Source organism: Athalia rosae, chromosome 7 (genome assembly GCF_917208135.1).
Source record: "Athalia rosae chromosome 7, iyAthRosa1.1, whole genome shotgun sequence".
NCBI lineage: Eukaryota > Metazoa > Arthropoda > Insecta > Hymenoptera > Athaliidae > Athalia > Athalia rosae.
The window spans coordinates 6586049-6606550 of record NC_064032.1 but is presented as its reverse complement, the minus strand read 5'-3'; the positions used below and the strand labels follow the sequence as shown (position 1 = coordinate 6606550).

Genomic DNA, 20502 nt, shown 5'->3' with positions numbered 1-20502 from the left:
CGTTGACCCCCTCTGACCCCCCTGACCCTCTCTGCCCCCCCTGGCCCCCCCCTACACCCACTCGCCCCTTCTGACCACCCCTGACCCCCCTCTGACCCCCCTTGACCCCCCCAACCTACCCCTGGCCACTTCTGACCCCCCTGGCCCGCCTGACACCCCCTGAACCCCCCTTAACCTCCCCTGACCCCTTTTAACCCTTCCTGACCCCCCTCTGACTCCCTTTGACTCACTCTCGACCCCCGCCTGACCCCTCCCGACCTCCGTTGACCCCCTCTGACCCCCCCTGACCCTCTCTGCCCCCCCCTGGCCCCCCCCCTCTCCCCCCTCACCCCTTCTGACCACCCCTGACCCCCCTCTGACCCCCCTTGACCCCCCCGACCTACCCCTGGCCACCCTGACCCCCCCTGACCCCCCCTGACCACCCCTGACCTCCACCTGACCCCTTCTGGCCCCCATAACCCCCCCTGACCCCCGTCAACCCCTTCTGACCCCCCTGACCATCCTTGACCCCTTGTCGCCCCCCCCTGACACCCCCTGACCCCCCTTCCCGTTCCCTTCTGGCCCCCTTGACCCCCTCTGACCCCCCCTGACCTCCACTGACTTCCCCTGATCGCCGCTCACCTCTTCTGACCCCCCCTGAGCCCCCCTGACCCCCCTGGCCCCACTGACTTTTCCTAACCCCTCCGACCCCCCTTGGCCCCCCGGACTCCCCCTGAACTAAGACCCGAAAATTGTATTGGCCTATTCCCGAACGCATCACTCGTGTGATCCGTTGATAGTGTCCTTTTTATATGGGCTTGTTGATTTTTTTTTTTTTTTATGCATGTCCTCCAGTTGATTTTTCAAATTTTGTGCATCATTCTTTCTGTTTTGTGATATTTTCGTCTTTCTCTCAGCAACACCCGTGACGGTACGTTTTTTTGCTTCAAGGGTACAACTTTGACGTCATCCGTGCCAATCAAAATATCAATGTGCACTCTCCCGCGGTGGACCGGACCACCAGCTGATGACAGCATCGCCGACATCTCCCGCCTCCCGATCTACCGAATCGCTACCGGCGTATAGGACCGCAAAACGACCCGTCTACGATCTTCCGCTAGACGATAGGTGCGTAAGACGCTCTGCTATCGACGAATGGATGCTACGGAGACGGCGTATAGAGTGGCATTGATCGAGTAGTGTCACCTCCCGTCCCGTAACTTACTGGCCAAGAGCCAGGCCAAACTAACATTTACCGTTCCGGAACTGATCCCGTCACCGGGTAAAACTTGGTAACCTACCGAGATGACGTTCTGCCTAAAAAGACATGTAGGAGCCGAGGCACAAGTGAGCCCAGGCCTACATTCCGACTCCCGAGACGACATAGGATAGAGATGTTGCTCTTGAAGATGAGGATTCCAAGTGCCTGAGTCGACGCAGCCCTGGATGGTCTTCCGAACGCAGACAGCCAGCCGGTCAGTATTCAAAAGCGAGCGTGGCCAACGAGAAAGCATGGATGATGACGTCAGAGGAGAGGAGAGGCGCCGAATAGGCAAATTCAATTGTCACCCAAAGAATTGTGCCCTACACCTGTGGCCTAATTAGGAGAGGAAATCGCCAATCCGGACGATTTCCGAGAAAGAAGATCCTGGACACCGGCGCTCAACTCGTCCTACTCTACGAGATACCGTTGTACCGACAGGACGTTTTTGGCTAGATCCTTCCACACCAGTTAAGATCTTCCTTTTCCGCTTTCCGAAATCTACCGTCTCTCTATCGCTTTTCACCTAACGTCTACCGCTACCGTTGCAATCAGATTCATTCCTATCCGCCCTTTAGTTTCATCAGTATCTTTAAATCTAGAATCAGTGAAAGTATTTTCATTAAGTTAGAATCAGTGGGTGCCGAACTCCTCCAATAAGGTAAGGTTTTCCACCTTCTGAGAGAGGCACGGAGTAGCCACGTGGGGATTAGGAATTGCCTTAAAGTACTACATATTTTTGTTTGATTGTTTCGTAAGTCGGTGGGTATTAGCCCCACCGCAGTTTATTTTTGTGTAAGTCAGTGGGTACAAGCCCCACTGCATCCCGTCATTTTCGTGTGTAAGTCAGTGCGAACGAGCCCCACTGCATCCTGTTATATTCAAAAAGTCGGTGGGTACGAGCCCTACTGCAATTGGGTACGGTCCGGTCCGTTACGTATTTTGGTTTTGGGGCAATTCTGCAATTCCTCCCGGCGCACCTCGTGGCCGAAGTAAATTATCGTACATTTTGGAATTATCGTTATCTGAGTCTTTAGTTTGGCGCCAGACGCGTGTCGCGTCACTTAACGAAATAACAAAAACTTACGGAATAAACGAATACAGATCCGGCGGAGTGGCTGGCTAGGCACAGGCTGTTCAACAGCGAAATAAATGGTAGAGTGGCGTGGATCCACAACAACAATTCGGGCACAAATAAAATAACGATAACGTAACGTAATTTCGGGAGACTGTATTTTAACAAATTCGGTAGGAAATACAGAATCGGTAGATTTACAATAGGTCGAGAGTAACAAAATATAATTCGTTTAACGGTAGCGGGAGGTCATTTACGGGAGTACAGAATTATAATTTCGATATTCGAAAGGCCTACGGGAGTTTTACTGATTCTTTTACAGATTATCCGAATGTGCGATAATTACGAACGGGAGAAAAGGCGCGGTTTTACACGAAGCGCTTTTCCGTGGCTACTCTACGGTAACAGACGATAGGTTTTCCAAATTGATCGGGAACGTAACGGAACGCAAGATTTACCGTAGGGGTAACAGATTACCCAAAGAATGACAAATTAAATACGGGAGAAAATATTACATAAATTATAACAAAATAACATACAGCATCACCAAATATCACCAAGGCTTTCCTTAACGTATTACTTAACTTTTACTTAGTGACTCAACGTATTAACTGATGCCCCGTGCAGCAAATGCACGGGAGAAACGGTAGACGACCAATTAAAGGCTCAAAGAGCGAAAATACAAAACGTACGGTACTGAATTCAGCCACGAGGTAAACCGGGAGGAATTACAAAATTGCCCAAAAAACCGAAGAACGTAACGGACCGGACCGTACCAAATTGCGGTGGGGCTCGTTCCCACCGACTTATCAAATTACGGGATGCAGTGGGCCTTTTACCCACTGACTTACACTCTAAATTTACGGGATGCAGTGGGCCTTGTACCCACTGACTTACACACAAAATAAACTGCGGTGGGGCTAGTTCCCACCGACTTACAAAAACAATAAAACAAAATACGTAATATTTTAGGCAATTTGCAATCCCCACGTGGCTACTTCGTGCCTCTCTCTGAAGGTGGAAAACCTTACCTTAACGGAAGGAGTTCGGCACCCACTGACTCTAACTTAATACAATTGTTTCAACTGATTCTAGATTTAAATACACTGTAACTAAAGGGCGGATGGGACTGAATCTAAATACAACGGTAGCGGTAGCGTTAGGTGAGAAACGGTAGCGAGAGACGGTAGATTTTGGAAGGCGGAAAAGGAAGATCTGAATTGGTGAGGAAGGATCTAGCCAAAACGTCCTGTCTGATCGACGGTATCTCGTAGAGTAGGACGAGTTGAGCGCCGGTGTCCAGGATCTTCTTACTCGGAAATCGTCCGGATTGGCGATTCCCTCTCCTAATTAGGCCACAGGTGTAGGGCGCAATTCTTCGGGTGACAATTGAATTTGCCTATTCGGCGCCTCTCCTCTCCTCTGACGTCATCATCCATGCTTCCTCATCGGCCGCGCTCGCTTTTGAATACTGACCGGCTGGCTGTCTGCGTTCAGAAGGCCATCCAAGGCTGCGTCGACTCAGGCACTTGGAGTCCTCATCCTAAGAGCAACATCTCTATCCTATGTCGTCTCGGGAGTCGGAATGTAGTCCTGGGCTCACTTGTGCCTCGGCTCCTACATGTCTTCCTAGGCAGAACGTCATCTCGGGAGGTTACCAAGTTTTACCCGGTGATGGGATCAGTTCCGGAACGGTAGATGTTATTTTGGTCTGGCTCCTGGCCAGTAAGTTACGGGACGGGAGGTGACACTACTCAGTTCATGCCACCCTATACGCCGCCTTCCGTAGCATCCATTCGTCGATAGCAGAGCGTCTTACGCACCTATCGTCTAGCGGGAGATCGTAGACGGGTCGTCTTGCGGTCCTATACGCCGGTAGCGATTCGGTAGATCGGGAGGCGGGAGATATTGGCGATGCTGTCATCAGCTGGTGGTCCGGTCCACCACGGGAGAGTGCACATCGGTAGTCTGATTGGCACGGATGACGTCAGAGTTGTACCCTTGGAGGAAAGGGCCCGGGAGGTCCTCGTAGGTCGTCCTGGCTCAACTCGTCGGTATTTTCCCAGGTCACATAAGAGAATATTCGGAACAACAACGAAAATTAGCTTAACATACGGAATATCTCTTATTTCAATTTAGCCTTGGTGATTCGTTTCGGTGTGCTGCAGTTTTCTAGATTATTAACGAAAAACGGGAGGAAATTCCGGGAGATTTGGGTGCCGTAGTAACGGGGCTGAAAACGCCACGTTACAATACATATACTGCAACGAATATTCATGTTTTTATTTCGGAAGCGTGGGATATTCATCAACCCACGTTTTCCCCGCGGTTTTCCCCGGTTCTGAGAACGGTGTTGGGTGCCAGACGCGGATGCATCGTTCCACAGATACTTCGATTAGAAAAATAAATCAAACGAACTACCAAAATCAAAAATACAGAATCAAAGATGAATCGAATTGATGAATGAGAACCAGGGGACGACGAAACTAACTCGGCTAGCTCAGATGCACCGAGAGTGGGAAAAACGGTATGGGTAGTGAGGTGCTAAATGTTTTCAGGCCCACAGGTAAATTTGAATGAATAACTCAAACCGGAGGATTCCTTTAGTGAGATCTCTTCCGTATATGACAAAAGCGGTAGGTGAAGTTTACAGCAGGATCAATAACAATGAGTGGTCGAGCAGTACCATTATTAGCAGCGGTAAGCGGTAATTAATAACGGCATTCAGCTCAAGATTCAAACTCGGTCAGATCGTTACAGATGTTCGAATTTGTTCGTTGACGGAGCTAGTTTTGAGCTGAATCACAACAATGGATGTCCTCGCGGGACAGCGGGACGTAGCGTGCCGCTACGCGGCGGAATATCGAAGCGGCATTTACAAAATATATTAAGGTGCCGAATTACCACGAAGCAAATTAAGCGCTACAGGTAATGCAATAATTAATTACTCGAATTGATCTTAATGTTTTCTCAGTGAAAGGCTGAATCGACGGCGGTATTAACTAACTGACCGTAACGTAGCTGATAGCGATAATTTGGCGAAAGCGGAAGGAACAGCGGTATCTTATTTTTGAATTATTCTAATGCGACTGCGTTCAGCCACCGCAGTATTACCCCTGAGAGGGACAATCGTGAAACTTTCTATTATAATGCTTTATCAGGCAAAGCGATACAAGTAATAATTCGTCTAGCAACCAATACATCAGCCCCCACTGGACTCTACTGAAGCACTCTACTGGGGTCAGGCTCTATCCCAAATAGCGGGACTACAAAAGATAATCTCAAGATACTACAAAGATATTGAGAAAAAGGAGCGAAAAGATGAGCTTAAGCAATCACGAAATCGCTCCTCGGAGTCGAAGATAAATGAACCAAATCACGGGCCCTTAGTCGGCCCGCTACACAACAAAATACTCCCCTCAGAGCGGCTTTGGATTCCACGCAACAGAGCGTTAGACCTTACCTTAAATGCAGAAAAAAGGGAGTGCAGACAGTAGCGTTAGCGATACGCTTTAGCGATAAAATTGACGTCCATTAAGTTAGCACAACCACTTGCTCAAAATCAATTCTTAATTGAATGTGATTTAATTGCTATTCATTTGCTATTTTTTTGCCGCATTAGTGATTTTTTTGCTGCATCCCTTAATCCAGAACTTTTGGTGTTGCCAACTTTTTCGTAAGCTGGCAACGCCATTCGTCAAAAATAAAAACGGGAGGGGATAAAAAAAAAATTATCACGGCATATTTTTTTGCCATTTATTTGCTTTTATTATATGCCACTTTCAATTTTCTAACTCACCCCTTACCTAAAAAAACCACTCCGCAGAATCCGACTCATAGTTCGCCAGGAGGTACCGGGTCAAAGGAGTAGAAACGCAGCACACCCATTTTTTTGCTTTTTATTTGCTCGCGATATACGCAACTATCGACTTCTTACCGCCACCCCCATTCAAAATGACCACCCGTTCTCCAAAATGACTACCCCCGGATGCTCTAGCCCGATACAGCACGAGTTTGGACAGTGGGAAGTTACCGTGAACTCATCTGTATTTTTTTTGCTATTTATTTGCTCGCGATACACGCAACTTTCGACTTCTTACTAACACCCCCCCCCCCCCCCCCCCTTCGAAATAACTACCCCCGCATGCTCCGGGCCGACACAGAGCGACTTGGAACAGTGGGAACTTACCGTGAACGCATCTGTATTTTTTTGCTATTTTTTTTGCGGAATCAACTATCAATATGAAAATAGCCGACAAGTTATTTGTAACGCTACCTCACATTGTTTTGTCGAGAGTAGTTTCATTTCTTTGACACGTATGAGCGACCGCTGCTGTGGAATCGTGCAACATTGTAGTATTAAGGCACGTGATACTTCTGATGTTCTTTGAGATGCCGATTTCTATTGAATTCGACATTCAGTGACTCAGTAAGGTTTGCATAAGCCTGCAGAGTGTCAGAAGCAAGTCTAGTGTTCGAAATAAGAAAATGGGTTGCGGTAGACCGCGTAAAATTGATTCGGAAACGATTGTGAACGCTTTTTTGAAACATAGAGAAAAGCTGCTTCTTTCCTCAAATAAAATAGCGCCAAAACACGATGGTGTGTGGGAAGTGTTATCACAGGAGCTTGGAACTGCAATCTTGCCTACTTCTCTATACTCATTTGCGGTGTGTAATACGTACGGTATTAGAGAAAAACTTACAAATCGCCCGCGCGCAAGCAGAGATTTAAATGACAGCACAGGGTCGGAAAACGAACTGACGGTTTCAAACTATTCGAACACATCTATCGATGCAGGTGATGCCGAAATACTCAATTTTTTCATTTTTTCCGATGCAGCAGAATTCGATAATTTGTTGATAACAAAGACCTATAGGCGAAAAATCAAAGCCAGCGAAAAATATTACGATCGAACCTGTACAGTTCTAAATCCAGGAACGTGGGAGGAAGTTTTTTTGGAAAATATTTACAATGCTCTAAGACTGAAGTGCGGTTTCAATTTTGAAAACCATTGAATCGCCAGTAATCATAAATCTGGGACCATCAACGGCACATGTAATTGCGGCTCTGTCCTTCAGTGCATAATTGTGGAGAATAAAGACGAAGAAGATATTCGAATCAAGTGCACGGTGCAAAAAGGGAACGGCGTTTGCGGCAAGAGATATTTAACACAACCCACGAGGAAAGCCGTTGCAGCCGAACTTCAGAGCAAAGCTGTATTAGTTTACAGGGCTGAGAGGGCAAAAGATTTGATGCATCCGAGAGACCCTGAACCACCAACTCTACGAAGTGCCAATGTTCTGAATGTCGCCAAAAATGAATATGCAGCCGCCAACCATCTGGATTCCAATCCAGTTATTTCGTTGTCAAAGATGCAACTGACTACCTGTAAGAACATGATACACCTTGTAGCAATAAATCCATTTTCCACGTATTACTGGTCAAACCATCAACTGCACGTATTCCGAGATTATGCTAAGAGTCAACCAGCTTGTATATTCATCGATGCAACTGGCAGCATAGTGAAAAAAGTCCTCAGGTGTGATACCTAAACCAAGTCAAAACACATATTCTTGTATGAATACGTGGTTCATGGGGATGGAAAAGGACAATTTTCTGTTGCTCAAATGCTAACGGAGAACCATAGAACTACGTCCATACAAGCATGGCTCAACGAATGGCTGAATGCAGGTATTAATTCACTCACTCGGTTCAAGTATCACAATTCTCCGGAAGTGCAAAATTCAATTGACTTAGAATTCTTTACTTCGATTGCTTTTATTGCACTTAATAATTTACAAATATTGAAGTTCTTGTTCGTGACGCTCTAATTCTGCCAATTGTAGGGTATTCTCTGTCAAATTATTGAGCCCATTTCACACAACTGCACTCTTCAAAAGAATCAGAGTAACGCATGATTGCCTAGCGAAGAATTGACGAAATTCGAACGTCTGCAACTTTCTCAGAATTAAACTGATTATGATAATTTTTAAATGAAATTGAAGCTTGAACTTTATGCTCCAAAACCCTATCCATGAAATTTTGTCATCTTGTAGATTTTTTTTTCATCAAAAGCGATTAATACGCAAATTCACTTTTTTAGACTCCGACGCAATGCACAGGGTGAATGAACATTTTTTCCAAAGTTAGATTATAAAAAAGTTAGGAAATCTCATCAGCTCCAGAATGTGTTCCCGTTTCATCTTAGTTTTTTTCGCGGAACTACACCCGTTCAAATACAAAAAACTCCTGAAAATTCTCAAATCGCCTAACACTTCCGATCGTATTGTCGTATTGTCTAATAATTTTTCATACGTTAAACGGTAACCAAACTCATGTTCAAGAATGATAAAAACCTTTTTTTTTCTCAATTTTTGACAATATGAGGTTATAATAAATGATACTATGGAAAAAATTACCAAGTCTCCAGGGCGGGTAACTCAGGATGACAAATTTTCGGTAGCCGATCCCCATAATAATATCAGCTCGGACAACATTGCGCTGAAACTTAAACCTTATTGCGCGGGTGAAATGTTAGAAAGTCGATACTAAAATAATAAACAATCACTGTCACTGAAACAACTCTTACAGGTGTTCCGCATCCGAAAGAGGTTGTTTGTGATTTCTCGAAGGCATTGCTTACGGCATCAATTCGTGCATTTACGCCGTACTCAACCATGGACGAGTATGCGCATGCATTTGCTGAATCAAGCGTCCTCAACTGTTGGATACGCCTCGATGTTGCCCACTTCATGAAAATGTATGCCTCATTTTTGAAAGATGTAAATAGACGCGTAAAAAGGCTGTTTCTGGCATCATTAGGCCAGTTAATTTTATCTCGTTTCATCGAAGAGGCTAAGAGGTTATTGACGTCTATATTAATCGTTGCTTCGAGCGAAACAGAGGGTACACTTACGAATGGACAGCATACACCATGCGAAAGCCATAAAGAATTTCTAGCCAGGATAGCAACGGAAGATGATATAGAAGATACTTCAGATTGGAATAATGGTTCAGAAAACCATCAATACGAAGACACATATGAAGATGATTCCAATGATAACAGATGGTTAAACTGGGGCCGAAATATATTGGAGAGTGTTCAAACACTAGTATCGAGTGGTGAAGGCGATCGCGTAAATGCTCACTACGTACCGCAGCTGGCAGAGCGGCTTGTAAAAGATACGAGGTGGTTACCTCTATGGTCTTGCGTGTTTTGGGATGATTATGGAAACGGTCGAATACCGGCATCAAGCGCTTCAGTCGAAAGTGATTTTAATCAGATAAAAAATCGGCTACTGAAAAATACTACAACACCAATGAGGGTAGACGACTTCGTACAAAAGCATCTGGATTCGTCAATGGACGAATGAAAATTGTCGAGTCTAGTAGTGCGTCGCTAAAGAGAGATTCTACACGTGTTGTAGAAGATCCGTTGCCGTTACCAATCGAATACGGAAGTAAAAATCATTCAGATATTCCCACAAACCTAATTACGTCTAAATCCATGCCCTCGTCGCCATCAACGGCTGGCTGTCCCGCGTGTAATTTTGGGAACGCACCTGACAAAACGCACGTATGTGCCGCGTGCAAGAAAGCGGTGCACAATTTTGATGCATGTTCGGTTGCGATTGAAAAAGATGAAGCGGGCAAAGGTAGGAGAAGAATATGTATGTCGTGCCAAGATTCACCTGATTTGCCAAGAATCCTTGCATCCCAAGAGATGCAGAATTGGGGAGGATTAGCTACGTCTAAGAGAAAAAAAAATAATTCCGAGTATCTGCAGAAGAACTTTCAAAAAAATGAGTTCATCTTGCATCCAAAGTCGAAAAAAATACCAGTTATCCGTAATGGTAATGACCCTACGTTGCAGGCAGTGAAAATTGAAGAAAAGCTGATATCTGTCGAAAACACTTGTAGCATAGATAGCTTTTTCCAAATTTTTCTAACCGGAGCGCATGATTCACCTGTTTTGAAACAAACGTAATTTCACGGTGCGAAGAAAAATCTGTTCTTCAAGCTCGTTGGATACGTACAAAAACAGGGATTGACGAGTTATGCATATCGCTTGAGAACACAATTATTAGTTCATATGTTTCCAAAGTCAAGGATCACGCAAGCAGGCAATCATATTGTACCTTGCCAGGTCACAGTTGCTCATTTGTGTCCCATACTATTCAAGGAGTCACCAGCGATGCGAGAGATCACACGATGTGATAAAGGATGTGCTCCAAGAAAAAAGGATCTTACCCGATTTCAAATTCTGCATTCAGAGTTGCATGATCCACATTTTGAGACTTACGTACGAAGGGAAAAAGTTCTAGGCCCACAAAAATGTTGTACGAACGGTTGCTCGGGTATTGAAAGTACTGTTATTACAAATGTTGGTGAGTAGCTATGAGTCTTCATCCTGCAATTCATTTCAAAGTCGGTGATCCAATTGGATTAATAAAATCCTGACACAGTAGATTAAATTAATCATTTTTCTCACATCAGTGTAGACTTTTCGTTTCGCGTTTCAAAATCCGCGAAAGCTTTATTTCGTGTTGAGTTACACACGCTATTGGAGAACGGGTTTTGAAAAAGTCGCTAGGAGGATGAAAAAAATTGATATTGTATAAAGAATGTCCATCTTAATTACATACCGCACAAAACTTATTTGATTATGTCTATCACAAAATTTATAATTCGAATTTACAATAAAGTAATTTATCTCGTTGTTTCACCGTTGTTTTTGGTTTAAAGGTGAGTTTGTGACATTCAAAGTTTATTCTCTCGACACCAAAGCCGACACAAATTTTATCGTATTGGGACTGATACCGAAAACGGTGAAACTACCGACAGTTGATCATGTCTATCGTTTGATCGGAATTGTTCATTTCAAGCCTCCCGCTGTAGTTAATCTTATGAGAACACGGACATCGTCTTCTGCCCCCGAGGAAATTGGGCATTATTCTGAAATTTGCCATCGACGCGATGGTACATGGGTGCTATATGACGGGCTATATAACATCGGAAGAACAATGGAACGGGACGATGTTGTAACGCCGCATATACTTGTGTATGCTCGTTATTAAAGATATGAGATGTTATTTGTTGTTATCATCATTATGTTTTGCCTTCATTCATATACTTACCATTGGCATTTATATACTTGCCATTGTCATTGTCATTATCATTATCATCATCATTACATGATTATTATTATAAATGTTAATTTACACTATGTCAATAACCGATTTTCGTACGCTTTCTAATGCTGTTATTTTCATAGACACAACCTGATAGTTTTGAATTCGAACATAAAAAATGTATCCCTTTATGTTTCTTTCTTATTGTGCACTGTGATTGAAATTGTCTTTTTATTTTGTTGAATGCTTTCTGAATATATTTTCAGTATACGTATATAACTCATTTTAATTTTAATGCGGGGATAGTCATTTTGAAAAAGGGGTGGTCATTTTAAATGGGGCTGGTGGTAAGAAGTCGACAGTCGCGTGTATCGAGAGCAAAAAAATAGCAAAAAAATACAGATGCGTTCACGGTAAGTTCCCACTGTTCCAAGTCGCTCTGTGTCGGCCCGGAGCATGCGGGGGTAGTTATTTCGAAGGGGGGGGGGGGGGGGGTGTTAGTAAGAAGTCGAAAGTTGCGTGTATCGCGAGCAAATAAATAGCAAAAAAAATACAGATGAGTTCACGGTAACTTCCCACTGTCCAAACTCGTGCTGTATCGGGCTAGAGCATCCGGGGGTAGTCATTTTGGAGAACGGGTGGTCATTTTGAATGGGGGGTGGCGGTAAGAAGTCGATAGTTGCGTATATCGCGAGCAAATAAAAAGCAAAAAAATGGGTGTGCTGCGTTTCTACTCCTTTGACCCGGTACCCTCCTGGCGAACTATGAGTCGGATTCTGCGGAGTGGTTTTTTTTAGGTAAGGGGTGAGGTTAGAAAATTGAAAGTGGCATATAATAAAAGCAAATAAATGGCAAAAAAATATGCCGTGATAATTTTTTTTTTATTCCCTCCCGTTTTTATTTTTGACGAATGGCGTTGCCAGCTTACGAAAAAGTTGGCAACACCAAAAGTTCTGGATTAAGGGATGCAGCAAAAAAATCACTAATGCGGCAAAAAAATAGCAAATAAATAGCAATTAAATCACATTCAATTAAGGATTGATTTTGAGCAAGTGGTTGTGCTAACTTAATGGACGGAGAACTACGTTTATTATCGTAGACCGCTGAACGCAGAAGTAGGAGACGATTCTCGTCCTCTTAGTCGGTGGCTCTTCTCTACCTCGTCCTCGGTTATGGTAGGGTAAACAATTAGTCAATACCATTGGTCATCTATCATACTTGATTTTTGCGTTCAGATTCGGGATAACTCGTCAGTCATTGGGAACTTAGGTGTTCGCGGAGAGCAGCGGGACATATGCGGTATTGTACTCTCTTTCCCTTTGATGCGGGAAATCTGTCACTCAGTGCTGTAATTATTTCGTTCGCGGGCGGGAATTTCCTGCTGATCTGATGCGGTAAGGTGTGTTTTTTGGACGTCTCCCTGGTGCGGTAGCCCCTCGGCCTTCTGGCCCTGAGTTCGAGGAACACCACAGGTGGAAGGTTCACCTGAAACCAGCGATCAGATGTGGCACGAGGAAGCCTGAGGATGTTGCGCTCATCCTTTTTCTCCTCCAGACGTCGCGAGGTGCTATACTCACCCATCATCACGACGGTTACTTTCCTTTGGGCTGCGATACTATCATGGGCTTTCTGGACCAATATGACGTCGAAACCAGAAGCGAGAACACTAGACGGTGTAGCCGATGTAACCTCGGAAAGTCGTCTGTTCCTTCCCTCGGGGATTCAGTTGTAGCAGGACTCTTATGCCGTAGCTTTCAGCGCTATTTCCGACGCTATTTCGGGAATCAGTCGACTTGTGATATAGCGAGAATCAGCAGTAGTGGGTCGTATGCGGATCCTTTCACTCCATTTGACTCTGATCCACAAATAACAACAGCCCTCTGGTATATGGGATGCTACCCTCGGACGCCTTTGCAACGTAGCAATCCGGAACTGCACATCCGTGAGGTTCGACCTAGCGGTAGTTAACAGCGGCATATAAACTAAGCGAAAATTCCGGGTGTGGTACTGAGGGAATCACGGTGGTGCGATGGTAAAGAGAGATATCCACGAAGAAGAAGAAGAAGAAGAAGAAGAAGAACAGCAATCGGATGGTGAGTATTTTGCCGGCGTATACGGGTATATCTGTAACAAGTTGGCGAGAGAGGGAGAGAGAGAGAGAGAGACGAAAGGTGTACACGCTGTTTGCACTATGTTTTGCCGCGTAGAGTCAGATGTGAGCGATAACAGGGACCGGGATATGCAGCGCGTTATATACGAGCGGCTGCAACAATTGTCACCGGACACCCGGCGACAATACGTTCACATGCTCACCGCCCAGAGAGAAAAATAATCACCGACGGCACACGTTCATGCGTGTGTGTGTGTGTGTGTGTGTGGGTGTATTCTCAAATCTACAATGGGACTAACCTTCTATCATCGCCTTTCGCAGGACGATGGTTCAAACGGCATGGCATAAACGGGTGCGCCGGTACATCTAAAACGCAGCCTTCGTTACGCTGCGACGGGGATGTCACTGTAGTAACGGCAAACACGTCATGCACTCAGCACGGCCAAGGTCGTACAAGACAAGCGAATCTAGCCGATATAGAGAGAGAGGAGAGCAACGACGGCGTACGACCACCGGGTGCTAGATTCACGATACGCGAAGAACGCGCGAAATATTATAATCGTTTTCGATTAAACGGTCGTCAAATTACACTGCGGATTTTAACACCCCCCGACACGCGCGATCCTATCGACTGGTTGGCGGAGGCCATCAGAGATATACACGCGTACGCTATGAGTCGCGTTATGCACGACACGGATTACGTGGGCTTCGGATTCGACGCCCCGTCTTTCGTGCACAATTTCGTCGGACTGTCCTTTCGCCCCGCCGAAGACTGTACGTACGAGGATCTCTGGACACTGATATTCCAGTTATCGCAGAGCGCGACCAAATTTTGCATCGATTAGGAGTTTAGGGTAACTTTCAATCACGTTACCGTACCGATCGGGAGAGGCAAATCTCACAACGCGCTGAACAACGAGGATGCCAGCAAACGGTCTCTCGTCGCCGTACGCAGGGATAACATATGTTTGCCACGGGCGTTAATCGTATCGCGGACTCATCGGCGGAAAGACTCGCCCAATCTCAACGAAAACGAACCAGGGTGGTCCGTTGTACGATACGCTACGTCGCGAGCGCAGAAAGATCTAGCGCTGCGGTTATGCGGGTTAGCGGGTGTCGAAATTCCGGAAGACGGTTGCGGTATACCGGAGATGGTAAAGTTTCAAGCCCACCTCGCTACCGAGGGCCTGGCCATCGTGGTATACGATTTTAATACCTTCGGACGCGGTGAGGAGCCGATATACGACGGCACGCGCGAAATAATCCGACTAGGCGGGCACGTGACTGGTCGTCTGAATATAATGTATTACCCGTTAGGCAGGCACTACAAGGCTATACTCAATCGCACGGCGGCCGCCGCGAATACGCGGTTTTGCGAGTCTTGCAATATCGCTTATCGGCGCCTCGGCGATCACCGGTGTACATCGAAATGCTCGAGTTGCGCCAGCACACCCGCGTGCGAAATCACGACCGCGAAGATTCGCTGCACCGATTGCGGGCGGTGGTTCTCGGGGGAGGAGTGTCTGCGAAAACATCGACTTCTCGGATCGTTTAATTCGCGCCGAACGATATGCGCTACTCTGCGGATTTGCGACCGATGCGATCGATTCGTAGATTTATCTAGAAGCGTTCACCGTTGCGGAGAAATCCAGTGCCAAACCTGTGGTTGCCGGCGTCCGGTAAACCACGAGTGTTACATCAGGCGACTCGCGGCAGCTACGGGCAACGCGGAAAATCTCTTCGTATTCTACGATTTTGAGACGCAGCAGTGCGACACGCTGGACGAGGGGGATCGTAAATCATATATACACGTTCCCAACCTATGCGTGGTTCAACAGGCTTGCACCGGTTGTATACGCGAACCCGACATCCGCACACCGTGTTCCATCTGCGGCCCCGTACGCGAATTCGTATTTGACATCGATCCCGTCAAACAGTTTGTGGAATTCGCAACGCGGCCCGTACACAGATTCCGCAAAATTTTATGTCTGGCGCACAACGCGCGGGGATTCGACGCGCAATTTGTTCTACGCTACCTGGTGGAACATAACAGGGATCCACCCCATGTAATTCTGAACGGAACCAAAATCGTACTCATGGAAACGGGGCACACTCGATTTTTAGACTCGCTTGCTTACATGCCTATGGCTCTCGCGGCGCTGCCCAAAGCCTTCGGGCTCCCCGTAGAAACACGCAAGGGACTTTTTCCCCATTTATTCAATACGCCGGCGAATCGCGGCTACGTTGGCCCGCTACCATCGGCCGAATATTATTCGCCGGACAGCATGGGGACCGCGGAACGAACAGCATTCCACGCGTGGTACAACAAGGCTGTGGAAAATAACTATGTATTTGAGTTCGACAAGGAGTTGATCGATTATTGCCGAAGCGACGTTGACATTCTTCGAAGAGCCTGTTCGGCGTTCAGAGATATTTTTCTCACACAGGGGCGTGTCTGTCCGTTTTCGCAAAGCACCACCATCGCGTCTGCGTGTTCGGTGCTATTTCGGCAGAATTCCCTGCAAGACAATACCATCGGGATTATACCGTCTCGCGGGTATCGGATGACCGACAATCAGTCCACCAAGGCGGTCGAGTGGCTCGTCTGCGAAAAACGCGAAATCGGTATAGAGATAATGCACGCGGGTCGCTGCAGGGAGTATCGTATCCCGGAAACGGGTCGCCCTGTGGACGGTTACTACGTGACCGAGGATGGTACCAGACACGTGCTCGAATTTCGTGGGTGTTACTGGCACGGATGCCGAAATTGTTTCACAGCGAATCGCGACGAAGAACTGGTGGCTAAAGATTGCATGAATAAGCGCTTCGAGAAAACCCGCGCGAAGACCGTCAGAATGCGTGCGCTCGGTTACGTCGTGACGGAGATGCGGGAGTGCGTTTTCGCCGAGATGCTGAAGAACGACGCGGAACTGCGAGCGTACGTGGAGCAACACCCGTTGATCGTCGCGAGAAACGAAAAGTGTTTAAATCCTCGCGATGCGTTCTTCGGCGGTCGTACGAACAACACGAAACGGTTCTACGAGGTTGCCGAGGGGGAGCGAATTCGCTATGTGGATGTTTGCTCCCTGTATCCGTGGGTATGCAAAAACGGGCGGTACCCCGTTGGACATCCCAAGGTGCACGTGGGGGATTCCTGTAAGACGTTGACAGGGCCCGACAACGCAAATCTAGACGCGGTAGAGGGCCTCGTGAAATGCGTCGTGCTTCCGCCGCAAAATCTCTACCACCCGTTGCTGCCGGTCCGCATGCACGGCAAATTGATGTTTCCGTTGTGTCGCACGTGTTGCGAGAATTCGACACCCGACGATTGCCCGCATGCGAACGGAACCGACCGCTGGTTGAGCGGTACATGGGTGTCGGACGAATTGAAAAAAGCGATCACCCTGGGGTACAGAATTGTCGATGTCAACGAAATATGGCAATACGATATTACTTCGTACGATCCCACGACGAAGCAAGGCGGTTTGTTCGTCGGATACATAGACACGTTTCTCAAGTTAAAGCAGGAGGTCAGCGGCTGGCCGGCGGAATGCGATGACGAGACATCTCGCCAACGCTACGTAGAGGAATACGAGCGCGTCGGGAGGATCCGCCTGGACGGGTGCAAGATAGCTAAAAACGCCGGGCTGCGTTCGGTGGCGAAACTTTGTCTGAATTCGTTTTGGGGTAAATTCGGGCAGTGCGATAATCCACCGCGTACAAAGGTGATCAACGAGCAGCAGAGGCTCTTCGAGCTTTCTACCGATCCGGACGTCGGGATTCACGATATTCTGCCCGTGAATGAGCGGATTCTTCACACGCGATGGGGACGTACGGAGAAGGGTGCGATATCGTTGCCCAACACCAACGTCGTCCTCGCCGCCTATACCACGGCCCAAGCGCGTTTGAAGCTCTACAGCTATCTGGAAAAATTGCAGCGTAGGGTATTGTATTTCGACACCGACTCTGTCATTTACGTGGAGAGCGAGAACACCCGCGACAAATACAAACCGCCGACAGGGAATTTTCTGGGCGACTTGACGGACGAAGTGGCGGCTTACGGCCCCGGTAGCTATATACGATCGTTCGTCTCGGGGGGTCCGAAATTTTACGCCTTTGTAGTGAAACGCCCGGGCGATCGGGATGAGGTCGAGGTGTGCAAGGTCAAAGGCATTACTTTGAACTATCAGACAGGTCTGAAGATAAATTTTCAATCCGTCCGAAGCATGGTGACCAACGCCCACGATCCTATCACGTTGGAGCGACGCGCTATCCAGCGCACCAACCTGCATCACGTGGTAACGCGCACGATCTCCAAAACGTGTCACCCGGTTCAATCGAAGCGTCGACTCTGTCCAACAGCTACGACACGCTGCCCTTCGGTTACAAGGCGACATGAACGATTGTACACGGCGTGCAAAGTATTTGAGTCCGTTAACGATAACGCAGAAAATAAGCAATTCGCCTCGACGTTGCTCTCATTCTCAATGTATATCCTAGCACGGCACGTGCGAAACACGCACACACACACACACACACACACACATACATGTGCATCTTCGAAGAAGCCGTGCGCCAGTACGACGCGGTAACCGATCACATTACCAGGTTAGTATGCAATACCGGCGGGGCGGCTAGCCGTCGTGTAAACAAGCTGATGAGACACGCCGTGTGGACCGCCGCCGTTAGCTTTTTCGCGGGCCCCCCTCGTACGAAATCAGCTGATAAGCCGTACGACGCTTGCAAGCTGATCCGTCCAGGCTGGCGCCCCGAAATAACGGCCGCGCGCTCGATCAGCTCGATAACGCGGATGGCCCCCCCGCCGCGGTAATTATTTTTCAACGAAACGGTCGATAACTGTATATAATAACTTGCAAATGGATCGGAGTTCGGAGTACTCGCCATGGACACGCGTTGGAAGCATCATTTTCCGCCATCGTCGCCGGACCATCCGGCTGCGGGAAATCTAATTTCGTCAAAACATTTCTGCGACACATCGGTGATATGTGCGACGCAAAGTTCGCGCGAATCATCTAGTATTACGCAGAATGGCAACCGCTGTACGGCGGAACGGCGACGTCCGATCGTTCGCCGGTTATCGAGTATCGCGAGGGATTACCCCAGCAGGGTGACTACGACTCCGACGACGCGAAACTTGCAAAGTTGCTGATTCTCGACGATTTGATGCGCGAATCGTCCAACGGGGCCATCGTCGATCTCTTCACCAAGGTGTGTCACCACAAGAATCTCAGCGTGTTTCTCATCACGCAGAATCTCTTCCATCAAGGTCGCGGTCAGCGGGATATCTCGCTGAACGCGAACTATATAATATTCTTTAAAGACCCCCGCGACCGGGCGCAAATACAACACCTCGCGCGCCAAGTTTACCCCGAGGATCCGCGCTCCGTACAGGAAGCCTACAACGACGCCACGAATCGGCCCCACGGATATTTACTGCTCGATCTGAAGCAATCGACGCCCGAAGACTGCCGATTTCGCACAGATATATTTCCCACGGAGGAACACCGCTACGTTTACCTACCGCGGAAGGATATAAAGCGAGACGGGCCGCGGAGTGCTCCAGTATTTCACCTGTAATGTTACCGCAAACAGGTCGACCAGGATGGTTCGGTTCATCCAACACCGCGGTGTTACACGCCCTTTGCGAATTGAGCGGTCCTCAACGCTTGGCGCTACTGCGCGCTGCCGACGACAATCTCGTGAGAAATATCTGCGAGTGCGCCCTCAACACTCTGAAGGGTAACGTCAAACTCAGCGATCGTCAGAAATCACGGCTGGGGAGACATCGTAGAATCTTACGTCGACTGGCCAGTAACCGCGGCAGTTGGAGAAGTAAGAAAAAATTGCTGGTCCAACACGGGGGCTTCTTACCGCTATTACTGGCGCCCATCGTAGGCGGGTTGGTGTCCACTCTGTTCGGGGGCGAAGGATAGAATCGCAACGCGAGGCAGACATGGAGCATGCGAAAAAAATGGTACTCGTTTCCCAGGAAACGGTGGAGCGGTTGCAACGACAACGTAACGGGGAAGATGAAGCGAAAGAGACGGAAACAGAAGCACAAACGCAAAAACCAAATACCGCGAACACCGTGAGCAGATTAGACTGCGAGATGAACGATATTCTTGCATTGAAGGGAAAATCTGATCGCGAGAAATGGCGATTGTACAGTCTGGTATTGAATCGATATTTGTATTTCGCCGGAGAAACGAGAAAACCGCTACAACTCAGTATACGCGACGTGTCTGGACGAAGTCGATAAAAGCGGTAGCGAAAACGCTCCGCCGGGCCGCAGAACCGTACTGTGGGGTACACCTCCACATATGCTTCTGTCAGCTATCCTAACATAGGTGCGCATGTACACACACATACACATTACATTCTCACACATATACTTGCAAACACCAAACATGATTGTATATACTCACTTTGGTCAAGCTTTTCAAATTGTAAATAATTTCTATTTTCCTGTACATTTCTATTATTTTCGCTAGGTCTTGAATTTTCACTATTTCGCTACCCGTTCCCGGTTTCCTTCTCTGGTACCTGGACTGGGGACCGGCGACCCGCAGGCCCGCGAGGGCAATATAAAATCTGGCAGCCAGAAGTCGCGGCTTCCAACGCAGTCGCTGGGACTTTTCTATACTCCTTTTGTTTCCGTCACTTTTACTAGCTTTTGCACGTACCCAGCTCTCTCCTTAGTTTTTAGGCATTCTTTTCCCCGGCCATGTGTTCTAGAGTATGTACCTAGCCGGCGCCCAAATCCTAGCCTAGCAAGACAGGCAGTGAGTCTCACCCTCTTGACCGAAGAACACGCGCATCTCACCAGCACTGATTCCAATAAAGAACATATTTTATTTAAACTTACTACAAGCGCAAAACTCATTCTGTTCCATACACTCCACCCACAAATTGGTGACCCCGACG

The 20502-nt window shown here is 47.4% G+C and overlaps 1 protein-coding gene across 1 annotated transcript; it reads left to right on the top strand.

The window, feature by feature from the left end:
* The first annotated feature begins 15842 nt into the window (after window positions 1-15842).
* LOC125501746 lies at window positions 15843-19837 on the top strand. Its single transcript, XM_048658342.1, has 3 exons — window positions 15843-17625; window positions 19171-19469; window positions 19568-19837. Exons 1-3 carry the CDS (start codon window positions 15843-15845, stop codon window positions 19835-19837), a joined length of 2352 nt encoding a protein of 783 aa, XP_048514299.1.
* The last annotated feature ends 665 nt before the right edge of the window (window positions 19838-20502 follow it).